The sequence below is a fragment of the Rhinatrema bivittatum genome, chromosome 3 (assembly GCF_901001135.1).
Source record: "Rhinatrema bivittatum chromosome 3, aRhiBiv1.1, whole genome shotgun sequence".
Lineage (NCBI taxonomy): Eukaryota > Metazoa > Chordata > Amphibia > Gymnophiona > Rhinatrematidae > Rhinatrema > Rhinatrema bivittatum.
In genome coordinates, this window is record NC_042617.1 from 287,624,386 (window position 1) to 287,639,058 (window position 14,673).

General features: G+C 48.8%; 1 protein-coding gene across 1 annotated transcript in view; it reads left to right on the top strand.

Annotated features, from left to right (window-relative positions):
• Window positions 1–271: 271 nt before the first annotated feature.
• The window catches only part of AGAP2 (ArfGAP with GTPase domain, ankyrin repeat and PH domain 2), a 394,548-nt gene continuing 380,146 nt past the window's right edge, over window positions 272–14,673 (top strand). The window contains exon 1 of the mRNA XM_029594907.1: window positions 272–630. Within this exon, the coding sequence (XP_029450767.1) occupies window positions 471–630 (160 nt within the window). The 5' untranslated portion in view covers window positions 272–470. The remainder of the gene's footprint in view (window positions 631–14,673) is intronic.

Sequence of the window (14,673 nt, forward strand, 5' to 3'; positions counted from 1 at the left end):
TACCTCTCTTGAACAACAAGGCGCTTTACGCCGAGACTCCCTTTCGCCCTTGGTTTATGGAGTTGGGACAGGCATCAGTCACCCTCCCAGAGCTGAGTAGCCGCACTGTGTGCCGGGGAGCGACGCCTTGCTGCTGTCAGATGAAGACAGACCCAGCGACAGACACGCAGATCTGCGGCTTTGAAACTTGACACTCAGGAAGTGTGGTGGCGAGTGACAAACGAACAAGGGGGGGGGGGGGGGGGAAGAGGCAGAGGTACATGCTGCGAAACATACCCTGAAAAAAAAAATTCAAAACATTTCCCAACAACCCCCAAACCTTTATTTTGAGGGAAGGGCGGGCAGGCGTTATCTAGTAAACTAACTTTCAGGTTGGTGCCTGGGGAGGCCGTTTAAAGGAGGCGAGCACACCGGCGCTATGGCGAGGCTCGTCCCCTGGCCATGGCAGCTGAAATGAAGGGGCCAGGAACATGCACGCCCAGAAGCAGCAGACCTCGGCCGCCATCCGGGCAGAAGTGAAGAGGCACGAGGGCGTCAGAAGCGGCCTGAACGCTCTCTTCGTGTTGGCGGAAGGAGTGAGCGACCCCCAGCTGAAAGCCAGGATCAAAGCTTCCCTGAGCAAGGTCCGAGGTAAGCAGGTGCACCGGGCTGGACTGCACGTCTCTCCCTCTCTCTCTCTCCCTGCCAAATCACACGATAGAGAAAGGAGGGAGAGCCCTCCTGGAGCAACAACACTCCTAGGACCTCATCAAAGTGTGCTGCTGTCAGCAAAATCTGATCTGATGGGGGGGAATTTACAGGGAAACGCTAAAGAGGACGTTCTGTTAACAGGAATGATATCCATTGGACAGAACTCGTAGCACAAGTTATTTCTATAGGAAAATGCACACGGTGACACCAAAACGATGCTCTTGGCAGAGTGTGGGGGGAGGGGGGATCTCATAGCCCTGCTGCTGTTACAAGAATCAAAACCACGATGCATAACCAGGACTGACTCAGTCTGTCCCCCATGGCCGGGAGCCATCTGGTAACCGTGCTGGAGGTCTCTGCCTGCTGTTAGTTTCCAGGTGTCTTCAAGCACTGGGGCATTTTGCTCTAGTCCTTGGTTTCTAACTTCTAAAGCATTCTGGGATTTTGTATTCCTTCGTGCCAACAGGAAAAGGAGGACTTCAAAGCCCAGAATTCATTAGCAAGACTGAAAAAGGAAAAAAGATTAGCCAGAAATGTCCATATGCTCAAGAAGCCATCTCATTATAGGCATCCTCTCCAACAGAGAATTCGGGGTTTCTCTGTTACACCCTGCCCTCCCTCCCACACTTTTTTGTTCCTCAATATTCATGCTAACTCCACTGCATGTGAGACACCCCAGCTGGGAGCCACATTATGCAGAGAACATGCTACAACATTTTTTCAGAATTTTTTGTACATGAAATAAATTCATATATATATATATATATATATATGAATTTATTTCATGTACAAAAAATATATTTATTTATATACATATACATTTATTTATATACATATACATATGCCAGAATCATTTGTGCAGGAACAGATGGTGAAAGCTGAACTGAATGAAGTATGGCCATTAAAATGAGCTGTTGGAATCGTCCAATGATTTTTCACCAGAATGGTTCATATCTGTCAAATCTAGAAATTATGTGTTTTGCTTATTTGTTTTCTTAAGAACCACTAAACTGAAAGGGTGGATTCACTATTGGAGTTTTAAAGAGAAGTCTAGACAAATATCTGTCTAGAATGGCTTAGATTCTGTGGATCCTTTTTAGGGGTAGAGGATAGTCTATAGGCAACCCCTCAATGTCCAGCCCAATCTTTCTCTGATTCTAGATCAGGGGTGGACAAACCATGGCTCATGGAAGCTTTTAATCCAGCTTTTAGCATTTGAGTTGGGTCCAGGGCCAGTGCAAGGGTTCACTAGGTGAACCTTCAACCTTTCATTCGTTCCCCCCCCCCCCCCTCTCCCTTCACCATCACCATTAACTTTTAGGCCCATAGGTCTCAGTTCACTGCATTGGTTCCAAACTGCAGTCCAAATTCAGTTTTAAGATTTTGGCCCTTACATTTAAGGTAATGAGGGGCAATGGGCAACAGCAGGGTTGGAATTGTCCCTTACGGAGTCTGAGATCTAATCTAGGGGCATTACTTTGGGCTCCATCAGGGCCAGTGCTAATTTTTTTTGCTGCCCTATGCGAAACATTACCGTGCTGTCCCTCCTCAATTATTGTATTTTTTTTTTTAAAGATTACTGTATGCAGCTAAAATAAAAAAAATATACATTGCAAAGGGAGGGGGGGGCGGAGGTGTACTGTATGGGAGCTGTTCTCACCTCTCACCCTCCCTTTTCTTTTTCATACAAGCAGACGTAAGCACAACTAGCTCCTCTTCTACATGCACGTTTTAACACATTCACGTACCTGCCAGGTTTGCAAGGACTGTGCCATGCTTCGGATGGCCTCCCAGCCACAGCAGCAGACCCTGGAGCATGCAGGAGGCATTAACACCAGTTGTCCACCCGGCACCCCAGGCTCCACAGGGAGAACAACCACAATGATGCTGAAAACCATCACTAACATACTTAGTTCCTGCCATGCTGCGTTACTCCATTCACACTTCTCAGAAACACTGTTCCCCTGTTTTTACGTCATACTCCCACCCCACCTTTGAAGACTGGCATGCTTTCTCTTCCACACATTACCATGGCAAAGTAGTTCCTGTAGTGCATGTGTAGATTTTGCAGTCTTCGAAACAAGCTCATATGCCTAACTAGCCTGTAAACATGCAGGCTGCAGCTGCTGTGGTAGCAACATTGGCTCCTGGTCCTACAAGTTGGGAGGGGAGGGCAACTCACTCATGGGGAATCATTAGGGTTGCCAACTGACTCCAGATTTTCAGGACAGGTTGAACCAGTCCTGGTTTTACTCCCCTGAATGCAAGTCTTGATTTTCTTAGGGAATGCAGTAGGGAAATCAGGATAAGTCCCAGCATGCAATGGGGTGAAATCAGGACTGGATCAACCTGTCCTGAAAATCGAGAGCCATTTGGCAACCCTAGGAATCATAATAGGAGCAGCCAGAGGCAGAAGCAGAGCCAGCTACAGACGACTGTCCTGACCCTCTCTGGCTTTTCTTGTCTGGGAGGACCTAAACCAAAGCTGCTTCACAATGATTTGGCTCCAGTATTGGGAGGGATGGCATCTTCAGTTTCTTCATGTCTGCTCTGCAGTTTAATTATCAATGCCACTGCTGCCGCTCCCCTAGGTATGCCGCCCTGTGCAATTGCACAGTTTGCACACCCAGTAATTCTGGGCCTGGGTTCTCTTAAGGTTGATACAAGTAGATTCAGATAACTTTATTGGCTCGACAATTTTACATGTGTTGTCAAAGTTCTAATCAGAATGATTAAAATAAAAGGGTAGGAAAAGAAGGAAAAAATTAAAAATAGAAATAAATCAAATAAAGGTACAGGTTACAGTTAGTACAGCATAAGGAACATGTCTCAGGTTTGGTGCTGATCCATAGTCTTTGTCAGGTTTCATTTCTGGGTTGGGGACAGGATACCACATATTTGCTCATTTTTTTGTGGGAAGTCTTGGATATCTTTGTGTTTTGCACAGCAAGTAGCTCAGACCAGAACAAGCTTTTTCTGTGTTGCTTCCACATTGTGCAAAAAGCTTCTTCTAGGGATCAGACAAGAGCTTAATTACCTCACTTTTTGCAAAAAGGTGAAGACTTGGATCTGTTTTATGACCCAAATGAGTCAATCTAAGGTTATTTAATGGTTTTTGGATTTTGTATTTGGGTTCTGCTGGGTTTTTTTGTTACTTATATGTTTTATACTTACATATTGTTCTCTGTAAACCGATGTGATATACATACGAACTTCGGTATATAAAAGCATTAAATAATAATAATAATAATAAATAATATTATTTTGGCTGCTGATTAATTTTGTGGAAGGGGTTAATTAAAGATGTTTGCATTTTAATTTTTAATATTTAAGGTAGGAATGGTGGTTGCCATGTTAGTCCACTTGGATGCGTGGAATTCAGAGTGAACAAACAAGTTGCAGCTGATATCTTTTTATTAGACTAATTTAACACTTCTGTGATCAGCTTTCCAGAGTTCTCCTCCTTTCATTAGGTCAGTGAGGAAACAGCGCAGTTACACTGGGTATAAATAATACAGAGTCAGCCAGGCCTTAGATTGTCTTCTTTTGCTTTCACAGCTCAATAACAGAAGGGGAGAGGGGGCCAAGAAGAAAGCTAGTGGTGATCAGAGAGTACAACTTTGCAGTTGAAAGGTCCTATGTGCGATATTGAGTGAGAACACCAATGCCCTTATTAAGTCCTTTGGTGTTCATTTCAAAGTGTTTGCTCATCCTAATTTGAAATGGTTCCCATTCCTGGGTGCTCCAAAAGGTCTTTTTAAGTGCCCTATTATGAGGTGGTTAAGGGAGTGATCTTCCCTAATGCATGATGTGATTTTTCTAATTTGTGGGTGTTTGTTTGTTTGGATGATCTGTCTGACCATGAAGGTGGTGTAGAAAAATGTTTAAATATATTCAGTGGCTATATTGGGGTGAATATGCAGATGTAAGGGGAGGGAACAAGGGTTTAAAATGAAAATTGGATTTAACTTGCTTGTGTTATTAACTATTACAGTTCAATAAAAAAGTATTAAACAAAAAAAAATAGGCCATCCCCCTCATCTGAGATTCAGATAAACTCAACCACCCTTCCCAGAAAAGTCCTGTAAGAAAAAAAGCATTTTGTTCGCGCACCAGGCTCAAACAAAAGTACGCAGGATTTTATAAGATACGCATGTATCTTATAAAATCCGTGGTCGGCGCGCGCGCAAGGCTCGGAGGGAACTTTCCGTCCACCCCCCCCCCCCCCCCCGCACCTTCCCCTCCCTTCCCCTACCTAACCCACCCCCTCAGCCCTATCTAAACCCCCCCTACCTTTGTCCAAAAAGTTACGCCTGCCCAAGGCAGGCGTAAATTGCGCACGCCGGGCCGGCTGCAGGCACGCCATGTTCCGGTCCGGGGGCTGGTTCGGAGGCCGCGGCCACGCCCCTGGGCCGGAACCATGCCCGCGGCCACGCCCCGGAACTCCCACGATGACGCGCTGGCCACAACACGCCCCACCCGACACGCCATTGACACGCCCCCCCAGGAAAGCCCCGGGACTTATGCGCCTCACAGGGCTTGCGCGCGCCGCCGAGCCTATGCAAGATAGGCTCGGCGCGCGCAGGGGGGGGTTTGGGGTAGGTTTTCGAGGGTTACTCGCGTAACCCTTTGAAAATCTACCCCGGGGTGGACAATCTTCAAAAGCCAGTTATTCAGGTAAATACTGATTTACCCAGATAAAAGGGCTTTTTGGAAACTGCCAACCCTAAAGGCACCTAAAAATATGCATGGTTCAAAGAGAAAGTATGCTCACATGTCCAATTATGCGTTTTCATAGGATAGTTCTAGTGGAAGAGCGGACCCTGCCTGCCATACCAAAGCAGCACTAACTCCTAGAGGGCAAACAGCAACAACTTAACAACAATGCAGATATTACACCACTTCCTAGAACAGCATCACTAGTCTTCCTAGCAAACCTGGGTGTGTAACCCAGTGGGCGGAGAACCAGGCAAAGCAGGATGCAAAGCCCACCAACGCTCCTGGTGACCTTTAGGCAACTCATTCTATCTCCCATTGACTCAGGTACCCACTTAAGTAACTTTTAAACAGCTGCGTGGGGCGCACATTTTGTCGGCCTGCGCCCAGGGACGTGCCCATTTTATAACATACGTGGGCATGTGCTCGCATGTTATAAAATAGCCCGGGCGGGCGGGTACATGCGCACTCGATGTTAGACGGACGCGCGCATGTGTGCACAAATGCTGCTTCTTCCGCCCGAGTGGGGGGGGGGGGGATTTTAAAAGACATCCACGCTGACGCCATCACTCATTTTCCCTGCTCTCCCAGCTAAGGGATAGGACTTCTAAACACCCCCCCCCCGGATTAATAGCCTCGATCTTTAAAACCCCACTGATCTGCCTGTATCTTTTTGCTTTACTACTTACACACCGTTCAGAGCAGAAGTAAGGTTATGCGGCAGGGGACCCCAGTGCGTGCCAACGAGCCTGAGTATTTATGCACAAATTTCAAGTTTAATTCCAGGACTGCCCACATGCCCTGCCCAGACCGCACCCATTGCTCCGCCTCTTTTGTAAACTTTTGTGTGCGCAGTGGCAGCCAGGCATGCACTCGGGCAGCTTTTAAAATCCGTTTGGCGCCTGCTGGCCCAACCTGTGCACGTATCTCCTGGTTTTGGCGAGCGCCAGGCTTAAAAAAATTTGCCTTTTAGATTATAAGCTCTTTTGGGAAGGGACTTAAAGTACTTGAATTCTAAAAATGCTATAAGCCATCTTCCGCGTTATTGGGAAAGGCGGGCTAAAATTCCAAATGTATTATTAACGATACAACCTGGACTGCACAGAAAGTACACATGAACAGAATACCTCATGTTGGTCATATACACAGAAGACAGAAAAAACTCTCACGAAATACAGGATAAGCGACCACAAATTATAAATAGAAAAAATGCAGACAAAAATGTCAGTCTTGGACACTCCATGTTCCCACAGCCCCTTGCAGGCCAGAGGAAGGGGAAAACAAAAGGATAGGAGGATCTGAAGCAGAGTGGCTTTCCCTTGCTTTGCTTTGCTATGTCCATTCTAGCCTCCCCCTACCCCTGTTCCCTGCACACTGCCTGGGAGGGGGGGGGGTATTGGAGCAGGAAGAGGAGGGCTGGACCCTGCTGCCTGAGATTTGGGGCACTGGCCAACAGGATCATCAGGCAGAGTCCTGGGGTGCTCAGGAATAGTAAAGCCTCTGGGTGCCGCCCCCCCCAAAATATTGCACTCTAGGCAAATGGAAGACCTGGCTCTGGTTGGGTCCTGGCGCACAGTGATAAGAGCAGGAGGCAGGCAGCAGAAAGTTATGTTGTCGGGCTAGAAATGATGTCATTGGCTTGTCAGACCTCCAAGAGGACTCCTCCCCCTGCTCCTCCAGCTTCCAGGGGGTGTCCCCTTCATTCCTCTGACCTTCACTGCACTTCCCTTGCCACCAAGACTGGGCCCTCCCCAATGTGGCCCTCAGGCCGAAATGTTTGCCTCCCCCTGTTTTAAATGATCTGTGTTAAGATCTCTTTCAGATCTACCAGTCTTATGCTTGTAGATAACTTCTTGAGGTTTCTTCCATGCCTCTCTCTCTACGAATTTTTAGTTTTATGTGAGGGGTAGGGCACTTTTGAGTTTTCAACTCAAGTGGAACTGGGGCTAGGATCCGACACCACAAGCCTCCATTCACAACTCACTTAGCCCAGTCATTGCAGGAACAGTTCTTGGTTGGCAGCCAATCCATGCACCTTCCAGAGCCCTGCAATCGCCGGTTTGAAATCTGGCTACTAGGTGTTGCCACGGCATGAGAACTGGGACTCCCTTCCCACAGGGGCTGTAGAGGCACCCCTGCAGCTTTTCCATCCCCTGCTGACCCAGGAAGCAGAAGGCCTGGCTCAGGAATTGAAATCAGGTCTTCTGCATGGCCCTGTACAGCACTGCTGCTTTCTGATTCTATCAAACAGCTGTCCAAAATGGTTTAGGTACAATGGCTGCTGAGGCAGGGGATGGCTTATGGAAACAGAGAATATGATGGCAGATAAGGACGGTGAGTCCCTTCTGCTCTGCCCTATTTCATTTCTGGTGCAATGCCACAAACCCCAGTGATGATGATGGCTTTCTCATCACTTCCTTGCAATTTAAGGAATTCTTTTTTTCTTGAATTCTGTTGCTATTTTTGACTCCACTGCCTTCAGTGGAAGGCTGTTGCAGACATTTACTGCCCTTTCTGTGTTGCGATCCCCCCTGCTGCTGCGCTGCAGGAGGTCTCTTACCTTCCTCCAGAGGCCGCTCTGAAGCCAGGGCCTCGCCTGCGCATCATCCAGGACTTGCTCCAGGGCCTGAGAGGCCTAGCTGCTCCTGAGGCATGCCTGTGGCTTGCAAGCCTCAGCGTTTGGACTTCCTGCTTCCAGCCACGCCCGTTTCTCTAGGGGCTGGCCCGCAGCTCTCTACCCTAGTTATAGGACCAGCGGTGGGCGGTCCTGGCAAGCTCCTCCCAGGGAGTTGCCTTCTACCTCCAGTATTTAAGGACTTTCTGTTCACTGTGTCTTTGCCTTTGGATTGGGTTACACAGTTGCCTGTGGTCTCTCCCGATCCAGGTCCTCCGTGACTCCGACTCCTGCTTGTCGTCAGCCTGCCTTGTCTCCGGTCCGTGGCTCCGACTCCTGCTTGTCTTCAGCCTGCCTTGTCTCCGGTCCGTGGCTCCGACTCCTGCTTGTCTTCAGCCTGCCTTGACTCTGGTCCGTGACTCCGACTCCTGCTTGTCTTCAGCCTGCCTTGACTCCGGTCCGTGACTCCGACTCCTGCTTGTCTTCGGCCTTCGGATTGTGCATTACAGTTGTCTGTAACCTTGCCAGTCCAGGTCCTCCATGTTTCCTGATGTCTGCCTTGACGTGTTTCCTGATGTCTGCTCCTCTTTCTGCCAGCCGAGGGGGCTTCGGATGTGAGTATCCCAGCATCGGAGTTCCTGTTCGCCTGGGTCTTCCCTGCACCCTCCTTCTCAGCGTGGTCCGCGACCAGCCTTCCTGGGCTGAGTAGGGCGCGTCTGGGACAGGGTGGTCCGCGACTCAGTCCCACGGGCGGGCTGAGTAGGGCGCCCTGATGGACAGTGCAATGTTCCCGTCCAGCCTTGTCTTCAGTGTCTGCTTCAGCCCTTGTCCGGATGTCTTCCTGTCTCTGCCTTGACCTGGTTCCTGAGCCTTCTGTCCTGTTGGGCCCTGGAGTGGCCAACAGGCGGGATTCGTCCCACGGGCTCTTGAGCTTCTGCCAGCCGAGGGGGCTTCGGATGTGAGTATCCCAGCATCGGAGTTCCTGCTCGCCTGGACCTTTCCTGTGTCTCGCTTCAGCCCTTGACCTGATGTCTCCGTCTTGCTTCAGCCTGCTTCTGCCCCGTCTGATGTCTTCTGTTTAAGGACTCTGTCTGCCCTCGCCTCTGTCCGGCCTGCTGCCCATTGCCATTCCCTGCGGCAGGTCCGAAAGGGCCGGGAACAGTCGGAGGACCGTTCATTAGTCAACTTCCCCGTGTTGGCTACCATGGGCATGCAGGTCCGGCTGAGGGTCGGACTCCCTGCTTCTGTTCCTGCCTGCCTGGCTCACCATGCCTGCTCAGCTCACCTCCCACGGTGTGGCCTTGGGCTCCTCCTGGGGTCCTGCCGTGGCCCAAGGGCTCACCACCCGCCCGAGACGACCGCGCCCGCGCGCGCTCGTAACATTCTGTGAAGATATATTTCCTCAAGGTCTTGTCCAATCCTATCTTTCTATGATTCTAGTGGACATCTTGCTGTCCCTTCCAGCCCTTTTTGTGATTCTAGCTAGATTACCCCTCAATATCCCTTCCAACCTACGTTTTTATGATTTTAGATGACCTCTTGAGATTCCTTCTACCCCTGTCTTTGTATGATGCTCTATTTGTATAGTTTCACCTTTTAAAATATATTTCTATGTACTGGCCTGCCTTTGTTAGTTTTATTTACAATTTGATAAACTTAGAAAATGACATCATGAAATCCCAATACTCACCAACAACCCTCCTTTCCACAAAACAAGGAACAAGCTAACTGTTATGACAGTCGGTCGCAGACGGCTGTGACCGCTCCAACTCACGTCATGCTCTCCTCTCCGGGTGAACTTGCGGCTGTGGCAAGCCGCTCCCGACGCGTGCCGTCTAGCCTCTGGGATTCCTCATGGCGGCTGAGATGCTGCTGACCTCCATGTCTCCTCTGGGCCTTCCTAGGCGCGCACGCTCGTCACTGAGCCGACCTTTAAGGACGCTAAGGCGGGAACCTCAGGGGTGTCTCCTATTGATGACATCACTAAGCCTGGACTCTTAAGCACCACCCGGGCCCTGCACTAATCGACTTGGCAACAAGTTCCTTCACTACTGGTTCCTGCTGCTGTCTCCTCGGACCCGTGGTTCCCGTGTGCTGTGCTACTGGCTTTGGGCTCTGTCTCGGGTACCCGCTCCTCGGGGGCCCATTTGCGCTTCCTGGCTAACTCATTCCTTGGAGTGGTCCCTGCGCTTCCAGAAGCCCTGCCTGCCGGCTTCCCTGCTCCTCGGGGTCACCCCTGGAACTGCCAGCTACTTGGGAGACTCAGCTTGGCTTCCCTATGACGAAAGGCTGAAGAGGTTAGGGCTGTTCAGCTTGGAGAAGAGATGGCTGAGGGGGGATATGATAGAGGCCTTTAAGATCATGAGAGGTCTTGAACGAGTAGATGTGAATCGGTTATTTACACTTTCGAACAATAGAAGGACTTGGGGGCACTCCATGAAGTTAGCAAGTGGCACATTTAAGACTAATCGGAGAAAATTCTTTTTCACTCAATGCACAATTAAACTCTGAAATGTGTTGCTACAGGATGTGGTTAGTGCACTTAGTGTAGCTGGGTTCAAAAAAGGTTTGGATAAGTTCTTGGAGGAGAAGTCCATTAACGGCTACTAATCAAGTTTACTTAGGGAATAGCCACTGCTATTAATTGCATCAGTTCTACAACTGTTCTCTGTTGCTAGGGAAACCTTGTCCAGTGGTATTTGTATGGGGGTTTCCTATAAGGATAACCGATTTGCAGTTATCCTTTTTTGTTCACCCCCGTCTATTATTCTTTTATTATTTCTGAAAACATTCACTTTTTTATTTTTTTCTTTAAATCCCTTCTCCCTGGCTGCTTATCCGACCCACTTAAGTTTTTATTTAATACTTATCAAGGTTGCCGCCTCTGTTGATATTCATGGGTACGGAGCTGCTCGTGAATGTTTTCAGAAATAATAAAAGAATAAAAAACGAGGGTGAACAAAAAAGGATAACTGCAAATCGGTTATCCTTATAGGAAACCCCCGTACAAATACCACTGGACAAGGTTTCCCTAGCAACAGAGAACAGTTGGAGAATTGAATAAGCAGGGAAAAGAGGTTGGTTGGTGATTAATTAATTGCATCAGTAGCATGGGATCTTCTTAGTGTTTGGGTAATTGCCAGGTTCTTGTGGCCTGGTTTGGCCTCTGTTGGAAACAGGATGCTGGGCTTGATGGACCCTTGGTCTGACACAGCATGGCAATTTCTTATGTTCTTATGTACCCTGCTCCGCAGGCCAGTGCCTTTTCTACACCAGTTTGCAACCTGTACTTCCCCGCTCCTCGGGACTGTATCTCATTCTACTTCGGTGACTGTGCTCATGCCTCCCCACTCCCCAGGGCAGCGCTTTCGCTCTACTCAGTGACTGTGCTCGCACTTCTCCGCTCCTCGGGGCAGTGCCTTCGTTCCACATTTGTGACTGGGCTATGCATCTCCCCGCTCCTCGGGGCAGCCTACGTCACCACCTCAGAGGCTCGACTCGGGCTTCCCCGCTCCTCGGGTGAGCCTATGTGATTACATCAGAGCCTCCCTCGTCACGTTGCTCCGCCCCTTGGGCGTTCTCTCCTGCACTCCTTCAGAGCTCTGTTCCGCACTCCCCGCTCCTCGGGGCCTGCTCTGCGCTTCTCTACGGGGAAGCTTCAGCTCTGGCACTTGCAAGTACAACCCAGCCTATTGTACTGTGTACTCTCTCTGAACTGTGTCCCTGCTGCAGCTGACCTCGCCCCCCCCCCCCCCCCCCCCCCGACGGTGAGGACCTGTGGGGCTCCTCCCTGCGGGCGGTACCAACTCTCATCTCTGGCCAAGGGTCCACTAACCCACAGATCCTAACACTAACATGTGCAGCCTATTAACATGGTTATAGACGGATGCTATTGGCTGTTAACTGTGATTTGAATGATGCACAGTATGGTAGATGGACTGATGCTGAGTAATAAGGATGGCATATTTGTTAGGCAGGAAATAGGGTCAACAACTAGTTTTGCTCTCATTACCTCTATGAACTTGTAGTTCCAGTTTCTCCTACGAAAGGCATGCTTGCAAATCCAGAGGCACGCACAGGGCAGTGGTAGTGGCACAGGACAGGCTGGGCATTAAAGGACGTTTGGCAGATGACCCGGGTGCAGTGAAGCTCAAGGTCAACATTTGGGTGGCTTCAGCCTCATGATAAGGGCATTGAAACACTTTAAAACATAGTCTGGAACATGTTAGTGGAATTTGTAAAATATCCTGGACTCCTGAATTATAAGAGAAGTGAACCCTCCCCCCCCCCCCCCAGGAAGAAAGACCAAATCTTAGCAGTGGGATACAAGCTGTTATTATGGGCTCTGTTAGAAGTGCAGGCTGATAAACATCAACTGATGATTCATTTGGTAAGTCTGTAGCAGCATCCTGCACTGTGGAAGAGAAGCTGTTAGAAGTCTGCAGACTGTCAATTTTTAAGAAATGAAAAGCCTCAGAATTCTAGAGGATACTAGGGCCGGAGGTAAAAGTTTGCTTCCGGAATAGAAGTATTATAATTAAACCATTGACTGGGATTCAGGTAGTTGTTTGTGTGACTTTGGTCACGTTCCTTTATCTCCCAATGCCTCAGTGCCAGTCCTGAATGCTGACGGTGTGTGACCTTGACTGAATCACTTTGGGCTTTATTCAATAAAGATGCTTTCCCATAGGTGCACAATTGACGAGCGTGGGGGGGAGGGGGAATACTTTTTGAAAAAGGTCCTTTATCTCCTTGTGCCTTGGTTATAATCCCATCTCTGCTGCTGAAGGTCTCTGTGTGACCTTGGAGCAGGTCACTTTATCTTCCTGCGCCTCAGTTTACCCAGCTGTAATTGAGTGATAATAACAACAACAGGCACCAAACCTCGCAGCCAAGCTTTCCACCGCAGAGGCAGGCCCTTAGTTCAGCGCAGTTTAGAAAGTTTTTTTTTTAATTTTTATTTTTTTGGCTTCCAAAAAAAAAACCAAAAAACAACGTGTGAAAATGCTGAGACATCGCAAAGGTGGAAGCGATGAGGCTCCAAGAGCTTCTCTTTTCTCTCATGAAAATCTGGAATCTCATTCGCTTGGATCTTGGAGAAGCATCAGACTGCATGCAGAATGAAAGGCATGGAATCCTGGTCTTCAGAAATGACTAAATCAGCCATCCCTTCCCGCCTGCTTCTGAAGTATTAAACTGTAAAGCGCTGTGGGATTCGGTTACGAAGAAAGGTGCTCTGAAGTATCCAGATGATTAACAGTGCAATCACAGGGATCTAAATATAGAAACAGATCTACAACGCTGGCTCCAGCATGGGCAAACGGAGAGGCTGGGATTTTTTCTTAGGTTTGAAATGCGTTTCTAGAACACGGGCCAGAAAATCAATGGCATCGATACCGGCGTCACCAATTCATCCTTTATCCTTGAAGTTGACTGAGGCTTCAAAACAGATCTGCTGTTAGAAATAAATATAAGGAACGAGAAGAATCCTAATTTTTGCTTGGACGAGGCCAGGGTTTCTAAGTAAAATGAGAGCCTGAGGGGGGCAGGCCCATTCGCCACACTTCGGGGGAAAAAAAAAGGCAGTGCAGCCACCTCCAGGATGGATGTCATGGTAGTTCTGAGGCACCTAGACATCACTTGAGACAAAAAAATGTTTTGTTTTTTTTGGGGAAGGGGTAGGAAAGAGAGTAAGGATTTGCAATTTGTTTTAAGAATAATACACACAAGATAACACGTATTTATTTCCACAATTTCTATTCCGCTGATCCACCAATCTCAGTGGATTACAGTCAACATACACAGCAAAGCATAACAAAACGTTACGCAACACACAACATAAACATGCCAAAACAACTGAAAAGCAATATTGCTTTACATCTCTTGGGGAAAACACCCCCCCCCCCCCCCCCCCCCATAACTTAACATGATCAAGCAATACTCAGGAAGGCTAGAGAAAAGGGATAGGTCTTTATGTTCTCTCTAAACTGAGAAAGATCATTCTCTGCTCTAATAGCTGCAGGAAGGCTGTTCCAGGGAGCAGGGCCTGCGATGCAAACGATCCGCTTGCGAGAGGTTGCTAATTGGGCAAGGGAGAGCGATGGAATCTCAACCAGATGCTGTGAGGAGGAGCGGAGGCAGCGCTTGGGATGGTTTCTGCTTATAGAAGACACAATGGGGCCGATGAAGCTGCCGTGGGTTTGTAGGCGCATTTTCCCACGCAAAGCCCTATACTGGGATGTAATAAGGGTTTTGTGCGCGGGGAAAAAAGCGCGTACGAACGTGCTCACAGACGCGCGGTTTTCCTGGGCGAATGCATGCTAATGGCATGCAAAGGAGGGGATTAGCTAATCGTAGGCAATGCAGGGAGCCGCGCTAATGCTAGTGCGGGTTTTTTAATGCGCTTTTTTACTGCCACAACAAGGAATGAGTTAAGTGTCAGCGCTGACTTGGGGGGGCCTATGTCGGCGTCCAAGCATCCTGAAAAGCACCTAGCTGAGCACCAATCTCAGCTTAGAAAAGCGCTTTTCTCGATGTCCGAGTGGCCAGATTTGCGACCTGGCTGAGCGCCCGAGCAGCTAGTTACACGGCCAGAAGAGTGCCTATCAGCAAGATTGGTAATTAGCTAGGCGCCTTTCTGGGTGCCCGATCGT